The sequence below is a fragment of the Triturus cristatus genome, chromosome 9, assembly GCF_964204655.1.
Source record: "Triturus cristatus chromosome 9, aTriCri1.1, whole genome shotgun sequence".
NCBI classification, from domain to species: domain Eukaryota; kingdom Metazoa; phylum Chordata; class Amphibia; order Caudata; family Salamandridae; genus Triturus; species Triturus cristatus.
Window position 1 is genome coordinate 981,423,862 of NC_140592.1, and position 23,775 is coordinate 981,447,636.

Sequence of the window (23,775 nt, forward strand, 5' to 3'; positions counted from 1 at the left end):
TATTTCACACACAGCACTATTTCTAACATTGCGTGGGACAAAGTTGTGAAATTGCATGATTGTTGTATCAGAGCATTGAGGCCACAGCTAGTGAACACATTCCCAATCATCTCACTGCCTCTCTGTGTGTCACGGTCACACATGCGCACTGCTTTTATTCCCCAGGGTGTAACGTTTTGTGCAACCAATGTCCTTACATCCATCTTTACTTTCATACTTGATCGTTTATGGACATGACACATCTGTTTGATTTTGAATGATTTATTCACATTCTGTGGAGTGTCGGAGCTGGAGCATTACATGGCCCTGCAAACCCCACATGACATTGTAGACCAGTGGAGGGCCATCCAGATTCATTCAGGGATTGACAGGTACATCGGAAGAGGAAGAGTACAGTCTGCATTCTAATTGCTGTGTCATTGTTAAGCAGACAAAATATGGCAGTCCATGTTGAGGTCCAAGGTGAGTGTTGCAGAGTGTTTCGGGGGACAGTGGGAGGTGTTGTTACAGAGCATGATGCAGAGGGCAGAACCAAGCTGAAACAGGGCATATGTTGGAGAAGATTGCTACTGGCTCCTTCTTAATACACAGGTGGAATCACCTGCTTTTTCGTCTTCCATGTCATCTGTCTGACATGTGGGTGCTGATGTTTGGTTTGCACCACTGAGTGCCACTGACACATTAGGGGCCGGAGATGTGTGTGTGGACATACCAGCAGCATTCATCAGCGACTGCCTTAGTGGCAGCAATGCAATGATGAGGATCTGCAGGGCATGGACGATACCGACAACTTTTTGCTGGTGTGCATCCGTGGCAGCCATTCGTTTCGCATGCATCCGCACCATGTTCTCCATTGTCCTCAGCATCTGTGCCAACTCTCGGCTGACATCGCTGAGGCCACTCTGACTAGACAGTTGTTCTCCTCTCAGAGGCATGACTCCAGCGGTGCCGGGCATGGATTGTTGGACATCATGGAGTGAACTGTGGGTGTCCATTAGGGAGTATAAGCGGTCCCTGATGTGACTTAGACACCCACGTAGGTCATCTAGTTTGGCTGCCATGTGGGCGAAACCCACCCGCACTTGTTCAGCCACCTCGTTCTGGCAGTCTAACACCTGGACTTGGAATGCGATGTGTTCTTCCGTGAGGTGCCTGGAGGCAGCCGTGGTGGTGGGTGCTGCCTGCTGTGTGGTCTGTGCAGGGGGTGGGGTCTCCTTGATGCAGCTGGGCTGCCCTGCTCCTGGTGATGGGTTGCCGTAGCTGTCCATGAGCTGTTGGAGGGTGTCGGTGTCGAAGGTGGGTAGGTCCTCTTCATCATCAGTATAGAGTTGTTGGGTCTGCTCTGCAGCAGGTGTTGACTGTCCCTCTGCAATGTGAATGGGAGATGCAGTTTAACATTGTGTTGACATGTATGTTGATGCATTGTTTAAGTTTACATACAGACTGCATGACAATGTACAATGTCACTGTTTGGGGAGGAGCTGACTATTTGATGTGGGACAGTGTACATTTGAACTACATCAAGGATGTGATGTTGTACACGTACATTATCATCTCACAGTTTCCTGCTATGCTAGATGTGATTGGCCAGTTTCTACGCACAAGCGGAACCAGTTGTGTACTCTGTTCTGTGGTGAGAGTGTTGTACTTTCTACCACATTGTCGACTGTGATGTCACCACTGAAGGAAGACAGCTGAGAGGTAGAAGAGCATGTGTTGGTAGAAGAACACTGTCCCTTGAGGAGAGAAGAGGGTCACTTAAATAGAACAGATTTGTGTGAGAAGAATGAAAAAAGGTTGTCATGTCTCCTTTATAATGCTTTGAGAAGCCTTCAGAAATGTGAGGAAATAAGTAGTTAAGCTTGAGTATGGCAGCATTGTCAAGTAATAACAGGGTCTAGAAGCTAAGACAGAAAGAACAGGTATCATTTTCAGCACATGATTGTGAATTGGCAACAGTCCTTTTACAACACTGGGCCACTCCAAAATGAGGAAGGACAGGGGCACCATGGAGTACAACACCAGCAAGTTATGCAAATCAACACAAAGACAAGATACCTGTGGTGATTACCACAGGAAATATATCTGCATGCTTCAATGGATACTCAAAATTATGTGTATAGGTCTGTGGGTAGCACAGCAGCAAGGGCAAGGCTGTTGAAGTTGTGATCTGGACCCATGCACTACTAGATCTTCTGGATATATCCAAAACAGCTGAAAAAGCAAAGTGAGTTGGGAACATGTGAGAAACCCAGAGCAAAGTATGTTTGACAAGCACTGGGCAGGCACCACCTGAGACACATGGGGACAACCCTCTTTGTGGGCAATGGGAGAAAACCAGGCACCAGAGGAAACGCCATAGAGAAGTGGAGGATACATTATATGTATTACAGATTTTACTTTACAAGGAAGATAAGGAAAGTTACAGCCAAGGATATGAGCCGACAGGGGGGGAAATAGCTACAGGGGACAAGGCTTGGTAAAGGCATGGTAGAATTAGAAGGCACAAATGAACTTACAGGGAAAGTAGGAAGGGGGGGATTTGACAGGTAAAGGCATAGTATTGCCAGGGGATCTTAAATTAAAATGACACAACCAGGGATGCCGGCTGACAAAAAAGAAATGGATACCCAGGAAAAACAAACTAAAAGGACTACAGGACAAGGGAGTGTGGGGTAAATTAGTGTGCAGGAAGGCACAGCCTTATAGATTCCATGCTAAGTAGGGCCATATGTATGGGGAGAAGGCACAATTAAGAGATATGAACATGCAGGAGAGAAAGAACATCAGTGGTCAAGGCTAGTAGAGAAGGCATACATTTAGACATTGATAGGCAGGGAGAGAAAGAATACAAATGTCAAGGCTGTGGAGCAGTGTGAGTACAGAAGCACCTCAAGGTCAATAGGAAGCAGGAAGGGATAGTCAGCCAGTTAAAAGTCTGATTGAGATAACTGAAAGGAAATACAAAACACAGGAAAGGGGCAATTGGGAATCAATTTACCTTAGCAGTAAAGGTCCAGGAAGGAGAGACGCAATTCTCCATGCCAATTACTATTTGGTAGATAAGGCAAAAGAACACAATATAGGTGTTACACATGGCCCTTCTTAGGGGATTTCCCTAAAACGTTTTGCTTTTTCTCCCCCTGGCTTTTGCTGATTCTCTTTTCGTGGCCTTAAGACTCTGGGCGCTTTTCCACGGTAATGCAATGTGAAAGTGTATGCACTCCTTCTACACATACAAGGAAGCGGTGCTTACGCGATTGGTTTAAGTGTTTATTTATTTATTTATTTGAAAAGTTTTATAAAGTGCGGATGGGACCCAAATGGGTATCAGAGCGCTGTGCAAAGTGGCGAAAGTATGAGTACAACAACATGTATGTGCCCTGGAAAAAGGTACACCACATACCCAGGGCAGGTACTGCTCCGGCTAAGGATGGGCACAGCACTGATTGTGCCACCCACCAGAATAGCCTTTCAAACATGTATCAAGCCTGCAATTGCAGGCCTGTGGGTGCGTAGTTGCGTCTATGCTCAGGTTGGCATTTCTAACTCATTAGCCAACCCTGAGTGGATCTTCCACTAACACTAAAGCACCCCCAGGGTTAGCCCTGAGGAGTGAAGCAAGTGGTAGGCAAAAGGCAGGGGAGGTATACATGGGTGTTCCCTGCGAGGTAGTGAAGAATACCCATATGGGTTTTCCCTACCTAGGAGGTCGACTATTCCCATGGGACAACAGCAAGGTTTGGTGATTCTCTTTTAGTGACCTTAGGGCTTTGGACACTTTCCCACTGTCAATGCAGTGTTAAAGTGCATGCTTCCTTCCAACACACATTAGGAATTGGTGCTTACTTGATGGTTTTAAACATGCCTCAAGCCTGCTGTGGCCGGCTTTTGTGGGCACACTTGGACCTGTGATTTTTTTACATATTTGTCAAGCCTGCCATTGCAGGTCTGTGTGTGGGCAATTGCACTTATTCTCAGGTTGGCCTTTCTAAACCACTGGACACTCCTGAGGGGAGCTTTCACTGCCACTAGGGCACCTCTGTGGTATGTCTTAAGGGGTGAATCCAGTGGTAGGTGAAAGGCAGGGCAGGTACACGTGTGTTCCCTCCCAGGTAGTGAAGAATACCCATGTATGTTTTCACTACCTATAAGGTTTGCTCTTCCCACAGATTAACATGAGGGAATGGCTGACATTACTTCAAGTTGCAATTGGGGCTTACAGTGGAGAAGCCTCATAATGTTTCCTATCATTGAATTCAGAATGACAAACCCTGTCCTGTGGAAAGGTGGGATTTGTCATTAACAGCTTAGAAATGCCACTTCTAGAAAGTGGGCATTTCTCTGCTCTGAAACTCTATGTGTGCCTTTTGGTTTGCCTCTATATTCCACATAGAAGGCTGGAGGAGCACATCTGAGCCTTCCTTATGGACAACTATAAACAATGGGCATGCAAGTGGGCCGACGGACCTCGGCCAATTGAGGGCCAAGCTGGATAGATTGGAGGAAGAGGTTTTGACAATTGAACTCTATCCATGGCCCCACTAAACATTAAGTCCCTCTGAATCACCCCAAACTTTAAAAACACAATATAGTATAACTACTGGTGCCATACTTCAGCAGGGCGGAGATACACTTGTGTGGACATGGGACTGGAGACCCTGGAACTGCATGGTGCACACTGCCAGAGGAATCTGTTCTGCCCAAGGAGAATTGCTGCCATTGGAAATGACTGTGTATGCTTCCTGAATAGTGGTCTGCCTGGGCTGACTACCTGCTGCTGTGTAGCACCCTGAAATGTGTTCTCCAGGGGCTTGCTGGCTTGCTCACTGTTCTCTTGTGGAGATCTCAAGGACATCAAAGATCTCCCACAAGCGTCCCACACCATCTACCTGTGACACCTGGAGAGGGGTGTCCTCTTAAATGCCCACATCCTCTATTGGATCCCAACAGGTATTACGGTGTGAGTGTGGAACTAAGTATTGTACCTGGAGACCAGATCGCCTGGTGTGGAGCCCCAAATGTACTGCCCTCATCTGAGGATTGTGGCCCCTGCATCATGGAACCTCAACACGCATAAGCATCTTTTTGGTTTTAAGTGGATTCATCGGCTGCAAGAACATGCATGTCCCACTTCGTTGATCGTGCCACATCTTTCTCATGCGACACGCTGAATGCATGCCATGCTCATTGCGTGTGGTGTCCAATTCACAGGTTGTGTCTCTCGGTGGTGCCAGTAGTAGTGCCTCATTCTACCATGTCGGGCACTGCTGAACTTGCACCTGTGTGTGTGATCGGAATTGTCTGATGCGACTCAGATCAATGTGCGCCAGACATTGTACCTCATTTCCACTGAGGCATGGAATTAGCAACTCTTCATGGTGTGTGACCAGAATTGTCTGGTGTGACTCAGCTCAATGTGCACCAGACGTTGTGCCTGGGAGATACGGATTTGACAACTCTTTTTTGTGTGTGACCCGAATTGTCTGGTGCTACTCGTACCAATGCACACCAAACATTATGCCTCATTTCCAGGGAGGCACAAAGGAGAGGATTCAGGATTGGGGTGCCTGGATTGCTTGAGTGCTACTCAATCTATCAGCGAATGTCTGATGGAGTGCCTCCTACTTCTGAGAGGATCACCTGCGTCATCCTCCATTCATTGATTGCTCCTTTTTGTGCCCTCACTGCAGCAGACCAGCTCCCCTCTCCTCACCATGCCCTGATTACTTGGTAATGACAGGTAGTATTGCCTGGAATAGGCCTGGGTGGTGAGACTAATTGACTGGGCTAAAGAATGTGTGACCCTCCCCTGAGCTTGTAGAACTAGCCTGGTGCTGGATGGCACAGTGTGGAATCCTTTGATTGAACGACTCTTGCACTCAGCCTGCTTCTACTCCGCATACTGTGGATGAACTTCTCGTGTAGTGGCCAAACACCCATTTGTTGACTGCCACCTAATTAGTCCTGCTGCCTACCCCCACCTTTTTTCCTGGGACCCTGATAAGTGTGACTCTGGCTGCAGATGGCCTAGTATCAGGGGGAAGGTTTTTCTTTATTTCCAGCACGTGTAGGGTAGTCGTGGTTAGCTGAAGGGTGGAGAAGGGTTCGGGGTCATGGGGTCTGCATGTGCATTATCAACTTACCTGCTGAATATCAGTTGCACCACATTACCGTGCTGTGTGCGAGTCCACTCCATACTAACCTGCCTGATATCCGTGGCACCGCGTATCAATGCTGAGTGAGTGTGTGGGAGTGACTGCCTGTGATTAAGTACACAGCACAGCAGTGTTGCTGTACACGTTGATTCCTTGCCAAAAGAATACTACATTTGACATTGGTTTTTACCCATACAGCCCTGGCCCACGGTGCTGTTTAAAAGTGTTGTAATTATATGTGTGTACAGATTTTGTATATTGTTGTGATCTGGGGTGCACCCTATAGCTGTGTGGTATTGGGTTATAATAATTGCCAGGGTGGGCCTTGTTCTGACAACGTTTCGCACCACGTAAGAGTGCTGGGGGGGTTAAAACAGGATCTTCCACAGTGTGCATATTACTGATGTAATTTTAACACGTTGGGCCTAGTACTGCTCGTGATAGTTCTGAATGTGATTTATGCCCAGAAATACATGATGTTCATATTGTGTTAGTTATTGTGTGTGTTGAATACAAATTTTATTTACATATATCACATGTGAAGTATCTTTTGTGAGGCTCAGTATATTTATTGTGTTAGTGCTGTGCCAATGCTTTATACATTGCCTCTGTGATAAGCCTGACTGCTCAGTGCCAAGCTACCCAAGGGTGAGCACAGGTTATACATTGAGTGTAATCACCCACCCCTGACGGGAGTGGTAGGTTCTGCCTGGCTAGTGCCTCGACTCAGCCAACCAGAATGTTCCGGTTCCAAAAATGGGCAATCCAGAATAGTTCTTTAGGGCAGCTACTGGTCTAGGTGAGGATGATGGAGAGATATTTCTGTCAAAGATACATCCATTTAGTGAGGGTGAGAATCAAGCAGAGTCTTGGATGAGAGGGATAACTAGGTGAAAATGCAGGTGGTTAGAATGGGTCCTGAGAATTAATGGTTCCTCAGGCAGGAGGAAGCATAAAAGAGGATGTTGACATGGAAAAATGAGAGACCATCAGGGTTACAGCCAGGAAGGCTCAGAAGGTAAAGGGGAATGAGAAAGAGAAGCAAAAAGAAAGGATACAGTGAAACCCGAAGTGGAAGCTCATATGGGACAATAACCAGAAAGGCTTGAGGACTGAAGAAGAATGAATCAGAGTGAAATTTGGGTAGGTAAGAAGGGAGAGGATCAAATCCCTGTAATGGAGGTTGGGGTCAGCAGGAGCACATTTAGAGGTATCATAGATCAAAAAGCATGTGAAATAGAAGCAACATGTATGTTGACACTGCCACTGAAAAAGCAGATATTAGGCTGGAGAAGTAGATGAAAAGTTAGCAGCTATATGAACATGAGCAAGATTATACAGATAGGATGGGTCACCACACTCTCTAGTCCCAGTTCGCCCTCTCCAACTGAATCATTCTTATCATGAGGGTCACTCAAATTAGTTAGAAAACAATAGCCGCAAGAGTACAACTACTTTAATGCAATGGCTTGCTGAAATGGAGGCCATGGTCACAAAAGTCAGTGCAAACACCATAAGGCACCACTCGGCAATATCAGCTGAGAGGCAAATTATGGCCCCTCAGTTGGGAACACAAAATATTCTGGAAACATTTTTTAATGTAAAAGTATGTAAAGCACCGTTCCCAGATCAGATTTCACAAAGTAAATATGCACAAACCATTGCTTCCCAGATTTCAGAAAGGTGAGTAACACCACAGCAATCTAATTTAATAATGAACTTTTGAATGTCCCAATGTGGATAGCACTTAAAACTAAATTTAGCAAAGTTCTGAAACTTCACAATAACATACGGTAAAAGGTTTAATCTGTACAGCTCTCAAGCTGACTATGATGATAATATTGTATTTAAATACATACAGAGCATATGTTACAGCAATTTGGCAGAGTCTCAGGCCCTCATTCTGAGTGCAGAGCAAATCCGGATTCAGGCAGTAATAGGAGTTAATTGAATAGGACTGAATTGAGATTCTGAAGTGTGGCAAATCAGTATGTGTCATTATTGAGCACTTAAGGTTTTCCAGATGCTTATTCGCCAGTTGCAACTCAGTAGAATATATGCAGAGAAAAAGTATAGAAATCATGAATTTTCTACAGAAAATGGCATGGAAAGATAATGTTCGATGAATCTGCAAACGGTTAATACATCTCACCAGCGAAAACGTAAAACTTTCCCCAATATTTGTTAGAATGGAGTTAGAATATTACCTGTCAGTCCACTCCACCAGTTAGGCATTTTCCTCAATTTCTGTGAGTCTGACCTTAGAATAATACATTTTTTCCCAGCAGTATTTTATTCACTTTAAACACATATTTTTTAACTGTAGTTAGAATAGTAAATCTAAACCCCTAGGGGCATATCAACAAGGGTTTTATCTCTGCTTTTTTGGCTTTAAAAGCCAGAAAAGGAGAGAAAAAACTAGCGCCCTATCAACAACAGGGTGCTAACATGCAAATTTGCATGTTAGCACCCTTTTACTCTACGCTTCCCCTTGCATCTCTAATGAGATGCAAAGGGGGCGTTCCAGAGTAAAATAATAGGAGAAATGTTGCTAAGCGACATTTCTCCTATTATTAAGAATGTCGCTAACCCTGTTAGAGACAAAAAAAGCAGCGCTAACCGCGGTTAACGCTGCTTTTTTACGTCTGGTATTTTTCTGACTTAGCCATGATATCCTATGGAAGGAGGATATCATGGCTAAGTTTGCCTGTCCCTATCAACAAGGTAACGTGAGATTATCGCTGGGTTTCCAGCGATAATCTCACGTTAGCCTATTAGCGTGAGGATTTTTATCGCTATTGAGATAAGCGTTGCTAATAGCACGCTATCTCAGCGATAAAAATTCACGCTAGCCGGCAATAATTATCCTAGCGCTAAGTGCGCTTAGAGATAATTATCGCCGGTTGTTGTTGATATGCCCCATTGTTCTTTTTTTAACTTTCTCCAATATTGTAGAACTGGAGTTAGTACAGAAAATCTTCATCTATGCACTTTCCTCAATGTTAGTTGCAATTGAGATAAAATAGTAAATCTCACACCCGTGATTTATGTAGCTCACAATGTTTGTGAGACTGGACTGCACTTTCCCCAATTTTATTTGGATTGGGGTTTGTAGAGTGACTCTCAACCCTTTATTTTAATCATGTTCCCCAACGCTTGTGAGACTGGATATTGAATAGTAAATCTCACCCCATTAATTAATGTATATTCTTCAACCATTGTTAGAATGGATTTAGAGCTGCCAATTCTTAAACTTTGTATGTATCCACTTCCCCAAATTTTAGTTGAATTTGAAAAGGAATAGTAAATCTCACTCTTCAGATTTATTCACTTTCCCCAATGGTAATATCACCCACTGTAATCTATGCACTTTTGCCAATTATTTTTGGGTTAGTATAGTAAATGTCACACTTTTATACTGCACATCCCCAATTTCTTTTTGATTGGAGTAAGAATATAAAAGTTGGTTCCCTTTTTGCCAATTTCTAACCTTTAACTTCCCCAATGAATGCCTGGTTAAAAATGTATGTGTGATTGACTTAGTGTATAAAAATACCACCTTATAGTTTTCTGTGTTTTTTAGTTCTGCTTGAAATTGTTTATGAAAAATGCAAAACTTTTACAGGCCAAATAAATAATTACTATAATTGGAGGGCTGTGATTATTGTCCCAGTTTTCAAAAAAGGAACAGGCAGGATCTTGCCCGTTTTCATGATCTCCCTCCATGACTCTTCTGTCAAAACAGTGGGGCATATAATCTTGGACAGGCTGGAACTCTTGATTTTTGATAACAATGTCCTGTCAGGGCTCAGTATGACTTTCAATGTCTAAGCTATGACTAAGTACAATAGAACACTGTCTTAATTTGCACCTCATTATTAGCAAGTATAAACGGTCAAGCATAGTGCTGCCTTTATGGATCTCTCTAGCTCGTTAATAGATCCAAGCACTGGGACCGTATGACCACGATGGGGGTGGAGAAGGGGTTAGTGTTGTTTCTGAGAGCATGGCACTTTAATTTCTTTGTTTCGGTGCGATACTTGAATAATGTAGAATGTTCACTATCCTCCTGTCTACAGCAAGGAGGTCATCAGGGGTGTGTGCTGTCCCAAGTTCGTTTTCTAATATATTAAAAAGATAGAGTTTGTATTGCAAGGGTTAGGAACTGATGTCCCAGTAATAAAGAATAAATCTGTGCCAGCACTCTTCTATGCTATTGACGCTGTCTTGTTAGCCAGAACCTCTAAATGACTTAAGGCCTTCGTTGATGGCTGTGTGTCCTTAATGGAGAGCCTTAACTTGGAAACCAACAGGTCTAAAACTCTTGATATGGTCTATGGCCTAAAGATCATGAAAACTTGGACCCTGAGCATTAAGAGCAGGTGTATTGAAAGAGTACGATCTTTCTCCTATCTAGGAGTCACATTTTTGAGCAAAGTTTTAGTTGGACCACATGCCTAGTAAACAGGAGTGTTAGTTTATTACGTGCCCCACTAGTGCTATTTTAATGTCTTGGCCTTTATAGGGAACAAACCTATTCACCCGTTTGTTGAGCTCTACAAGCCTAGGTGTGTCCCCATTTTAATATACAGTGCTGGGATTCAGTTATTGTATGAATAAGCTACAGCTAGAAGACAAAGTGTGCTCCAAAGATTATTTGGGGCAGCTCCCAGCAGTCATAACCTTATGGTACACGAAGAGCTTGTTTAAGTCTATGTCGAAGATTGTATTAAACTGGCCCCCTTGTTACTCTGGTGTTCCATCTAGTGTAATGTTTAGGCCTCCTTTCATAGAGATGTAATTAGGGATTGCTTGACGTGTGCCATGGGCTCTTCGATACCCTGGCTTTAGTATATCCAGTCAAACTTCTACAGTTTAAGAAGACCTACCCAATTCTGAGACCCAACCCCCATCAAAAAGGCAGACAAGTTATAAGTAAAGAAAATTCTTTTCAGAAAGAGCGCATGAGATAGGGATTTGGCAATGTTTGCCTCGGACACCCTTAGAAGTTATGCGATAATCCAAACGTGTCCTGGAATTGAGCCATACCTGGAATGGGTCAACCATCCCTGGGAGCAGGGCCGGACTGGGACCCAAAACCGGCCCTGGCAAAGTGCTTGGCCAGACCCCCAGGGGTTTGGGGTGTGGCCGAGCTGTTTACCAGGGCCGGTTTCTGCCGATTTCATTACAGCTGCCGATATTGCAGCTATGCTGCAAAAATGGCCCTGCAACAAAATCGACCCCCAGAGGCCCAAAACCGGCCCCCAACACTGGCGGCCCAACGGGGAAATGCCCAGTGCCTACTATGGCCAGTCCGGCCCTGCCTTGGAGAGAACGTTATACACTAGATTTCGCCTGGGCTCAGTTAGGTGGAGACTATGTTTCCCTCTCATTCAATACCATATTACGACCATCAGCTGTTGCCCTAGTGACCAAACCCTACTGTGATTCACTTTTTTTTGTAGATTTTATAAACATCTGTCAAAGGGACTGCTAATTCCAGTGATTCAAAAAGTAGAACTTAAAAATTGTATAGCTACTTTAATTTATTTGCAGTCACTATGCACAATGGAAGTATGTTATAGAGTGGGCCTATTAAAATCTGCTGTTAGACTTCATAACTCAATGCTGTTTTAAAGACTGTTTTTGAATTGTCATGTGTATGCTCTTTAGTTATGACATGATTTTATCTGTGTACGACGGTTTTAATGAATTATTGTTCTGTACAAAGTTTCTTCCTCTTTTCGTATTATGCTTTTGACCATATTTCCATGTGTTTTAATGATTTTTTTGCCCGAATAAAGATTTAATTATTGTAATTATAATAATGTTTGATCAAATAATGTATATATTTTCCAAATATGTAAATTTGAAATTATTAGTTGTATTTATTGTAAAAATATCAATGTTTAACAATTTGAATTGACCTTAAATCCATTCATTTAGTTTCATATGGGTAATTTTTAAAATATATAAACATGAATTTTTTTTTTATTATATAAGAGCTTAAAGCATGATACCATTTTTTAAATTTCGAGATACATTTTGTGTAAACAGAATTGGACAGGACTTGTTTTACTTTATAGATAAAATATTATACATTATTAGATTTTTAATACATCAGTTCTATACGTAAATATTTATTTAATTATATAAATATATGGTTTCAATAATTTCTATACAATACTATTGTATTATATATTGTGATTGTGTGTTTATGATACACATTATTTTAAGTCTGCGTTTTGGTACTAGACATTCTTTGTTATTTTTACTGTCAATATTATTATAGTAGATGTCAGTACACCCTCTATAACATGCAAAAATGCAAAACTGTTTGTACCCTGATACAGTCTTGAGGAAGAGGGTCATTCAACATCAGGGCAGAGCAGGGAATTCTTGGGAAGGGGCAGACTTCCTCAGAAGGTGAATCAGTGGCATCAAGAGTTTCCCTCTAATTAAGGCACTGCAACAAGACATGCACAGTTCGTGCAAGTCTTTACCTGCTGAATTCACAAATTAAGACTCAACTGATGGGTGATCTGAGTAGCCTGAGGATATAGAAATGAAGAAAAGGAAGCAAACAGCATTGACAGCTTTAAGTGAATCATAGTTTCATAAATAGTGGTTAATGGGTGGCAGGATGGCTTTGTGAGCTGAATGCTCACCACTATCACATTCAGGGTCTTATTTATTGGGATTTGGCATAGGGCAGTGCAGCAAGTCACCTTGTTGCACTGACCTATGTCAAAGTGAAAGGGCAGGAATGCACTGTATTAATCCAATACAATGCATTCCTGCCCTTTCCCCCAGCTCTGGTGCCATTTAGGCAGCCTAGTGACAGTGCAGGCATCCTTGCACCATGGTAAAAGGGTGCCTGTTTTGTCACCTTCCTGCACAGAAACAATCCATTAAGGCATGTTCCTCCTACAGCACATATAGAAAGAGGAATAAATGAGGAGAAATGAAATTATGTTTCTTAATTACGCCTCACCTAGGGAGACGTACTGTTTTAGCACATCCTCAGGTTTGCATGGTCTTGTAAATCTGGAAAAGCATCAAAATCCATGGGTCTTGCATGGGAACACCACTGCAACGCCCATGGAACACCTCTTTTTTGCAGAGTAAGACAATGCAGCAATTTCCGCTGCGCTGCCTTACTCAAGATGCATGAGGCCACTGAAAAGCATGCAATGTGGCTTCAGAAATCTGACTCGCATATACCATTTTGCGTGGTGCAAACGTGACGCAAAGCTCTCGAAAATATGCCCCTCAGTGTTTCTGAGGTAGCGATTTTCGAATCCCGGAAAGGAGGCAACCTCCCTCAGTGGATGCTAAAGTGGATAAAATAAACTGACTAATCCTAACTGCTATCATTACAGCGCCTAGAAGTGACAGGACTACAGTCTAAAGCGCAATTAATATATATCTCTTATTATGTATCTAGTTATTGCTGACTAGTCAAATAGCAGCAATAAGACAACACGTCTTAGTTTTAGTTTTGTTGAAATGCTGACATGAGTTGGAAGAACATATCTTTCCTCAAAAGACTGCATGCCCACCATTAAAAATCGCAGCCTCATGAATGAATTTAAAAAACGGGCAGCGAAAATTGAGGGTCCTTGAAGCTGCCAGGCTGGGATTCAGAATCCTGTATTGACCGAGATAGACACATGTTCTTGGTTAAATAAAAGGTTTTGGCCAAATCTTCTGGCCGCTTCAGACATCAGAGACACTACGTCGCTTTGCTGAGCATTATTCAAGTAAATGTACTTATTTGCTTTCCTGCGGAAACATCTGTGTATTTCTTTCTCGTCTCTGACAAATAAAACAGCTACTCCACTAAACAAAATCTCTTACACACATGAATTTGTATTGTTTACCAGAAGTTTAACTTGACATAAATAATATTCGGCCTTACTATTTCACTTTAAATGCAACGTACAAATCGTCTTTCCAGAAGAACAGCATCTAATAGAGTAATAGGTTCAGCCTTATTTGAAAGTTTAAAATAATAACCACGATAATTTATTAGCAATGATATATCAGGAAAAAAACTAATGAAATCGTTTTTTTTAAAACTGCCCCATGGGAGAGCTTGAAAGTTGAAGGCACACATAACCTGTGACCTCTGGGATGGCCCTGTTGAGCCAGCAAATGTCTGAATCCTTTCAATGTTCACTGAACTTTTGCCAACAAAAACTTGGAGTAAAGATATTTCCTTCCGATCCCAGTTTAGCCTCCACTACATTTCTAAACAAAAAAATAATAGCAGGACTTAAGACCCGCAGAGATATATGTGTGTGTGCGCTTGTGTGTGCATCTGTGTGTTTTTAGGTCTCGTCTAGCGTTGCAGCGCGAATGCACTGCCATCGCTTTGCAGAGCATTCAGTATACACTATAGTGTGGAAGCTTTGTGGAAGCTCCGCCCACTCTCTGGCCCATCTTCTTCATTGGCTTAGGTTCTAAATGCTGCCTTCTGATTGGTTTCAAGCTTGTTAGTCCCTCCCCATAACAGCCATGTCAGTCATTTGTGTCCTTCCACAGCTACTGGCCACTTCACAGCACATACTACTTTCTTCCCACTACTTTCTTCCCGTGCCCCCCCCTCCCGCAGTCTGATGCTATCTCGCCGCCGCCCCCATCATGCCTCGTCGCCCGCACGCATTGCTATTTGCAATGCAATAGGTCTCGCGTAATTGCAAGTTACTGCATTGCCAATGCTTGTTTATTTTGATGATTCAAGTGTGCGCCGTTGTCCCTCATTTATGTCTCTGGAACCTCTCTTTTGCTGCTAGAACCAAGAGGTTCCCCGGCCTGCGCTTGTCATGCAAGGCATGGACTCTGCTCCCACGCCGCTTGGTATGCCAGAGGAATCTCAGAGGGCATCGTCTACAGGTGGCAGCTCTTTAAAGGAGGACACCCCGTGAGAAGTACCACTGAAGCCTGGGGCTTGCCAGTACTTGGCGCGTGTTTGCGATCGTAACCAGCCCCGTGAATGCCTTCCCAACCGGAGGAGGGATGGCCCCGCCTGACGAAGTTTGTGCTGTCCGCCTGCGCGGCCTTGGTGGCAGAACTAGGTACTGCCATTTGACCCCAGAATCACTTCCCAGCAGCACCTTGCAGTAGGGTAATAGTAGGAGTGAGATCTGCACACAGACATTTTACAGTGTCCCACTATGCGACACCCCGGGCTTTTTCATGTTACGGTTGGGGTCATTATAAGAAGGTGGTTGCATTAGATACAAGCCTGTTGATTGTTAATGGACTCATTATGCTGAAAGAGTTTTAAAATGTTGAACAATGTCAACACCCTAGGCAAAAACTAGAGGACTCCTTTAATGACACACCTGTGATCTTCTGGGATCTGTATCGTTTGTATATATATATATATATATATATATATATATATATATATATATATATATAATCTACTGGCGGTCGCCAGTAGATAGTTATAGTTAGGACCGTGTTTCCATAGGAATTCTATTTTGAATAACTTTGGCGCCGGTTGACGAATCCTCGCAAAATTTTCAAAACTAATGGGGCGCTCCACTCAGCTCCTACCCTGAAAGTCTCGGAGGGATTCGTCAAGTGGGGGCCGAGAAAAACGGGGGTCCCAAAACACGTTTTCCCCATGCATTTTCCCATAGGACCTTTAGTCGAAGGTACAGCCCGAACGGCTGAACAGAATTACTTGAAATTTGGCAAAGAGGTAGTCCTCAGGTCAGGCATGTGCCTTTTGAATATATGGTGTCAATCTGTTCAGTAGTTCATACATATCTATAGCCGCGCACCGTACGCGCACTGTACGCGCACGGTGCGCGCAACTTAACGTGCGCGAGCGTAATTCTGATTGGTGGATTCATGACAGTCAACATTCGAATTGGTCGAAATCAGGAAGTGTCGGCCGCCATTTTGTGTGTTGTGTGTGACAGGGAAAAAGAAAGGTGGAGAACGTGAAAAGGGGGCAGGGTAGAGAGTTCCTGACCCCCTAGCCTTTGTCAGGGGGTCCCTAAAGGACCCTGAAGGGTGACATTTTTTTTTATTTTTTTTTCAAAAAATCGTGGGGTGCGCGCACGGTGCGCGCACCCCCAGCCGCCATTTTGAGTTTTAGAGGTAGAAGAGAGCTAAAAACACAAGTGGAGAACATGAAAAGGGGGCAGGGTAGAGAGTCCCTTACTCCCTAGGCCTTCTCATGAGGACCATGAAAGACCTCTTAGGTCTCAAAAAAAGAAAGAAAAATGTTTTTTTTAAAAAATATCGCGGGGTGCGCGCACGGTGCGCGTACGGTGCGCACATGGTGGCAAAAAAAACATTAAAAAAATAGATTAAAATATCAAGTTTAAGTGTTTAGATGTTGGTTGGCTCTAAAAAGAGCCGTTGTGTTCATTGAGTGTTTTTTGGTACCTACAAGTAAGTACCGATGCAGAGTCTAAAGTTCAAGAGGAAGACTCTGTTGCCTTCATCTGTGAAATGAACACTGTCTCCTCTATAAATGCCTTGCATGTTGTAACGCAAGTTGTTGTGGTATATAGAACCCATACCATAGTCTCTGAGGAAAGCAGAAACAGACTTATTGACGTGCTTTCTTGCTTTGTCAATCTGCGGACAATATTGGTTGGACCAGTTCCACTTTTGCCTTTGGCATATATTAGAATATACAAAGGTAGTTTGTGGAAAAAGTGACATCAATTGCACAAAGGTGTCCTTAACAAGCATTTCCAGACCTACCCCAGTTAAAGTGCCTAGGTCATTTCCACCACAGTGCACAATTATAAGGTCAGGCTGTGGAAGATGTAGAAAGGATTTCACCAAAGGCATTAATTGGTGCCACTTTAACCCTCTCTGACCAATCCATTTAATGTCTACATTTGGCAAAGCAAGGTCTTTGAAAATACCTCTTTTTTTCTGCATACTTTTCACTCCAGAAGACATAGCTATGACCAACAATCCACACTGTGAACATCTTTCAAGGAGATCTGGATGCACTCAGAAGGTGTCTTTCAGTAGAATGGCAATATGAAAAGAAAGATAGTTGTAAAAGGTAGGCTTACATACTTTTTTTTATTAAAAAGAACTCATTGGCTGTTTCACACCATTCTACACTAAAAACTAGGCTGTATGTTTACATTTTAAAAAGCATGTTTTGTATTGGTTCAGAAAAATGTGTTCCCACAGAACATTACTTTGGATTTGCTGTTAGGTTTGAAAAGTCAAGCACTCTTGCTCTTTGGATTAGAAACATTGTGTGCTGAACTTCTGACCTCTCTGCTCACACCAGTGTTGCATGACATGTTGCTATGGTAGGAGGCAGAAGTCATGGTGGGGGGTAGGGATCATTTGGAAAGGGATGAAATTTGCAACCAATAGAAATGTGTGTTTCCATTTGAAAAAATGTGGGAAGCACTGTGATTTGAAGTTAACATGTATATGTGTGAAAAAAGAGAGGGAAACATTGCCATTTACTGGTTCTGCTGAGAGGTGTACAGTTCAGAGATTCTGGCTCTGATAATCTGCTGTGTGAGTGCCACATTTCTTTCTCAACTAACTACTTTTAAAGGTGAGTTATGAATTTGAGAGGGGATGTATGTGGTGCATTTTGATTAAAAAAATGTAAATGAGATTCTTGTTTTAAAGTTGTGTTTTACATTTTATATTTTGGAAGATATTTAACTGCCTTGAACTTGTCAGATATTATGGAGTATGTCTTCACCATAAGTAAAGGTGTACTGGTATCACCCAGGAATATTGTTTTCTGCCTAGAATCACACCATGAGTCTGTGTGCACAAAGGAATTGTTGTCAGAGATTTAATTTGTGGTGGTCTGGTTCTGTAAGACTTGTATTCGTAGGAAAGGGGCAGCTTGTTTTGTTGAAGTGTGATGGCTAGCATTCAGCACAAATCAATATCTCACAAAAGAGAGGCAAATGCTAACACATTTGAAAACAACAGGGTAGATATTCCTTCCACTCCTGCCATGGGAGAGGTAGATCCTACATGTTCAAAACTCAAATTAACCCTTACCCCACATGTACTCTTACTTACATCTCTGGAGTCTTCATGCAGTTCTGCAAGCGTCCATGCAGATCTCTTTTGCACCTGACAATACACAGTCTCCAGAAGCACGCTCTTATCACACAGGCAGCTGCTTCTCCTGCACTCCCATGCTAAGTATTCAGCACTGTGTGTTATTTTAGATAGTAGTGTGTAACGCTAACACATTCAATGTCACCAAGGCTCATTTCCTTTGCTCTAGTCTAATCACTCACTCAGGTTCCACATGCTCATGGTCTGAAGTAGCTGTTAGGACATGTGCTCTTTTCTACCTCTCTAAACTATGAGGAAAATGTGTCAGGCTCTTACAGTAATTATCACTTGCAAAACCACAGTGGTAAATGTGCTTTGAAATTGCAAATGAAAAATCGTTTTCTGCCTAGAATCACACCATGAGTCTGTGTGCACACAGGAATTTGTTGTCAGAGATTTAATTCGTGTTGGTCTGGTTCTGTAAGACTTGCATTCGTAGGAAAGGGGCAGCTTGTTTTCTTGAACTGTGATGGTTTGCATTCAGCAGAAATCACTATCTCACAAATAAGAGGCAAATGCTAACACATTTGAAAACAACAGAGTAGATTTTCCTTCCACTCCTGCCATGGGTGAGGTAGATCTTACATGTTCAAAACTGCAATTAAGCCTTACCCCACATGTACTCTTACATACATCTGTGCAGTCTTCATGTAGTTCTGCAAGCGTCCATGCAGATCTCTCTTGCACCTGACAATACACAGCCTCCAGAAGCATGCTCTTAGCACACAGACAGTTGCTTCTCCTGCACTCCCATGCTAAGTATTCAGCACTTTGTGGTATTTCAGATAGTAGTGTGTAACGCTAACACATTCAACATCACCAAGGCTCATTTCTTTTGCACTAGTCTAATCACTCACTCAGGTTCCACATGCTCATGCTCTCAAGTAGCTGTTAGGACATGTGCTCTTTTCTGCCTCTCTAAACTATAAGGAAAATGTGTCAGGCTCTTACAGTAATTATCACTTGCTCAACCACAGTAGTAAATGTGCTTTGAAATTGTCAATCAAATATTGTTTTCTGCATAGAATCACACCATGAGTCTGTGTGCACACAGGAATTGTTGTCAGAGATTTAATTTGTGTAGCTTTTATTGTGTGAGACTTGCAGTCGTAGGAAAGGGATAGCTCATATGATATGTTTTGAAAAGCTCATAAAAAATATAGTAATATATATAAATTACATAAAGGTATTTTTTTTTAGTGCCTTTCAGGTATTGCTGAACAAGACTGAAATAAATTAAAGATGGCTATAAAATCAAGAAAGAGAAAAGAACAGCAACAACATCTATATTTGAAGACAACTGGACAAAAAAAATTAGTTGAAGAACCTCATGTTGAAAAAAAGAAAAAGCCTTCTGGTAAGCAGACTAAGGATTTTTTTTAAAAATATCCTCAAGCCAAGAAAAAATGTCAAAAATATATCCACTGGAAATAGTGTTTTAAGTAGAAAACAACAAGACAATCAACAGAATATACTAAATGCTAATGTGCAAACAGAAGTAAGAAAGAATGACTTAAAAAGAAAAATAGATTTTAAAAACATTCGTAGAAAAATGTTTGCGAGAAGAGTGATGTTCAATTTGCTAAAGGATGTGAAAAAATATAGGAAGAAAGCCAAATTTTATAAGAAAAAGAAACATATTGAAACAATTGTTGCAAAGGCTTTGGAGTTAAAAAGGAAACTATTCATTTTAATTTTGAACAGGATCCGTACATTAGATAAATTAGTGAATGTAATGAAGTCAAAAAGCAAAAGAAAAAGAGAAGTGAAAAAAAAAAGCTTTTGTAAACTGTTCTTAGGAGAATGGAAGCATAGTTCAAGTACTGAACCATTTTTTAATGAAGAAAGTTATCTTCAAAGTAATAGTTTGCTGCATGCAGTTGACACCAGTGGTCGAGCTTATGAAGTTAAGGATGGTTGTGTAATGGAAAAGGAGAAAATGGTTCCAAGAAATGAGGAAGAAGTGTTAGCTGATGAGGTTATGGGGAGACGTCCTAAAGCCCCAGTGTACACCTGGAATTGTAGTAGTATTTGTACTGTACAACAGGAATCTAATGATACATTTTGTGACTTTCTAAGAGAATATAGTAAAAAAAAGTGTTAAACAGAAGATTAAGGTGCTTCAAAGACTAGATCCATGCAGAGTGAGAGAGAATACTGGTTTGCAAGGACATTCTCTGGCTTGTCTTTCTAGGAAAGTTTGTCAAAGTGCTTTTCACCATTTTAGGATGCTGGCAGTTCATCATACTGAAATGAGAAAGTTTGTGAGAAGATTGTATTTTGCTAAAAGTCCAGCACTAAAGTTACATGAGTTGAATAGTCCTCTGTTCCGTGGATCTGTAACAGATGTGAAGAAGGTTTGTGAGGATATTGAGTTTTGTTACTTTGGTCCAGAGCAAGAAAGTGCAGGAAATGACACAGTTATTGAAGAAAATGTGGAAGAGAATGTAGAACCCACTGTTAGTAAAACATTTACTATCATCTCTAATGAAAGACCAAATATTTGTTGTATTTGTTGCCGGAGAAGCCATTACAAAAATCAAACAAGGAATGTTGATCTCTATAAAAAAAAGTGAAAAAGAAAATAATTTTGAGTGGAAGGATTTTGCTACATATTTGTTTCAGGAAAATTGTTTTGATTTGGGTGAAGATCAGCGTATTTGTAAATACTGTTATAACAAGTTAGAAGAAAATAAAATGCCTGCTAGAGCTGTACATAATAATTTAGAATTGGATGATATTCCTGCAGAACTTAGTGATTTAACTGGCACATGCATCAACAATGCCATTCGCGATTCCTTAATAGCGAAAAATAAGGATTCGCTAATAAGGAATAGCAAAAGGCTATGCATGTAGAAATCACTTACAAAATAGCGATTTCTAAACATTCCTTAATTGCTACTCGCAAATTGCGAGTCGCAATTAAGGAATACCTCCCCATTTATTCCTATGGGCCTAGAGGCCCATAGGAATGAATGTAAATGTAAATGTATGCGTCTTGTAAAGCGCACTGCTGCCCTGAGGCGTCGTGGCACTGTAGACCGCTGGGGAACCCGTCCTGGCTATCCCTGTGAGATGGTACCTCCAAGGTGAAACCAGGCATCCCCGGCGAATGTGGGGGGCCGTTGTGGAGATGAGGCAAGCTAATGCCCAGAGTTGCCGAGTGTGTTCCTGGTTAGAGTAGGTACCGAGGCGAGAATTATCGAGTCCGTTTTGACCCTGGTCCACGACCCTGCCGCGTCGGGAATTGAACCCTGGTCCCTGGCCGATTCTCTGCTTGCGGATCTGCCGCCTCTAACCAGTGAGCCACACCTCTCCACATGGGAAGACTTTCTCAATTTGCGATTTGCGATTCTCAATTAGAGAATCGCAAATTGCTCATGCAATTTCAAGGGTGCCAGGGTGTCAAAAGGACACCCTATTGCACCCCTGAAATCTGCATATGAGTACATCTTGCACACACACATACTCTAAGGGCATGTGTGTGCGCAACATGAAACTTTGAAAAATGCACAAAAGTGCATTTTTCAAAGTTTTTGCAAATTACCATGAAGTTCAACTTCATGGTAATTTGCTCCCCCTATTAGCGAAATCGCTAATTTTTTAACTTTAATGCATTGCATTTAAGGAATCTCAATTTGGGATTCCTTAAATGCAATCGCAATTTAAGGAATCGCTATTGAGAGATTCCTTAAATTGCGATTTTTGCATTTGGGATGATGCATCCCAAATGCAAAAATACCGGTCGCAAAGGGGCAGATTCTGCTAATCTGCCCGTTTGCGACCAGTTTTCTCGTTGATGCATGTGGCCCTAAATAGGTATGAGTCTATATTCATTCAATGTGTCCATCCGTTTCAGACTATAGTTCGTATGGAGCCCAAAACAGGCAATTTACCTCCTACAGATTTACAAAGAGGTTTAAAAGGAAGAGTTGTCTATTTGCCATTAGATTTGAAAAAAAATATTGAAACAATTGATGCAGATAGTTTGGAAACTGAACCATTAGTTATTCTGGTTAATGGTGTACCTACAAAGAATAAGAAAATTTGGCAGGAGCTGGTGGATGTACGAAAAGTACAAAGAGCAAATTTATATTTGAAAAGAAATAATAAATGGTATGAATCAATTTATATGGAAGAAGATGAAGAAGTTTTACTAGCAGACACAGGAATACCAACTGGGCAAATTGAAAACGTGGATAAGTCTAAAGAAGAAGACATTTCAGCATACATCCTCTTCATTCTAAAGAAGTTATGGGAAACACTATTGATCTGTTTCAGATGAAAAAAGCAAAAGGAACTCCCGTGAGTGTATGGGAGGAGAGCTTGGAAGCTCGTTGTTTTCCCCAGCTGTTTCCTACAGGAAAAGGTGGACGATATGATGAACGTCCAGTACAGATTCCTGCTTCTGAGTATCGGACTACAAGATTATATGCAGAAGATCCAAGATTTCATCAAAGTATTCCTTATTTGTTCCATCTTTTATTTGAAAGTGACTTATCAGCACTATCTTATGCAGTAAATCACATTTTGAAAACTGGAGTACATCTACATAAAGTGTCTGCAAAGGATTTTCTGAACAAAGTGCAACAGCGAGATGATCATTTGGAATCTCAATTGATTAATCTAATGGCTTGTCAGCGTGGGACTAATGAATATTGGTACCGACGCCATGGAGAACTGAAATGTATGTTACGGAATTTAGGAACTCCTACATGGTTCCTTACCCTAAGCTGTGCAGAGTATGCTTGGGATGATTTACTGGATTTTCTTCGAGAGGCAAATTCAAATATTGAAAACATCCAATACAAGACAGCAGGAGAATTGTGTTCATTGGATCCGGTTAATGTTTGCAGATATTTCAATCATAGATTTGAGGCTATGATGTCCTTCATCTGCAATAAAGAAAATCCACCTCTTGAAGAAGTTGTGGATTTCTTTTGGAGAAAAGTGTACCAAGCAAGAGGTGCTCCTCATATTCATATGCTGTTGTGGATCAAGGATGCCCCAAAATTTGGAACAGATTCTGATGATGCAGTTTTATCTTTCATTGAAGGATATGCAACATGTGCTATACCTAAAAGCACAGAAGAAAAAAATTTAAAAGAGCAAGTTTTACGTTTCCAAAGTCATCAGTGTGGACTGTCGACGAAAGTACAAGAGTAAAGATAAATTCTACACAAAATGTAGATTTGGATTTCCACGACCTGTTCTTTCAAAAGGAAGAGTAAACTGTTTTATGTCAGCTGTGCGACATACTATTACAAGAAAATCACCTAAGAATACCTACAACCTAAGAAGAAAAGAAGAGTCAAAATATATAAATGACTACAACCCAGTCATTTTATCCATGTGGAATGCTGATAGTTATCTCAACTAACTATAACGGGGGAATTTCATTGGTTTTTTACGAGTGAAATATCCACCTAACTATAACATGTGTGAAACCTATGGGTTTTTAAGTGAATTTGCATGGTTTTTTAAATGCTAATTCCTAACTATAATGTGTGTGAAACCTATGGTTGTT

General features: G+C 41.7%; 1 protein-coding gene across 1 annotated transcript in view; it reads right to left on the reverse strand.

Annotated features, from left to right (window-relative positions):
• Positions 1–423: 423 nt before the first annotated feature.
• LOC146799161 (uncharacterized) overlaps positions 424–23,775 on the reverse strand; it is an 89,662-nt gene continuing 66,310 nt past the window's right edge. The window contains exon 2 of the mRNA XM_085628054.1: positions 424–1,366. Within this exon, the coding sequence (XP_085484180.1) occupies positions 567–1,268 (702 nt within the window). The 5' untranslated portion in view covers positions 1,269–1,366 and the 3' untranslated portion in view covers positions 424–566. The remainder of the gene's footprint in view (positions 1,367–23,775) is intronic.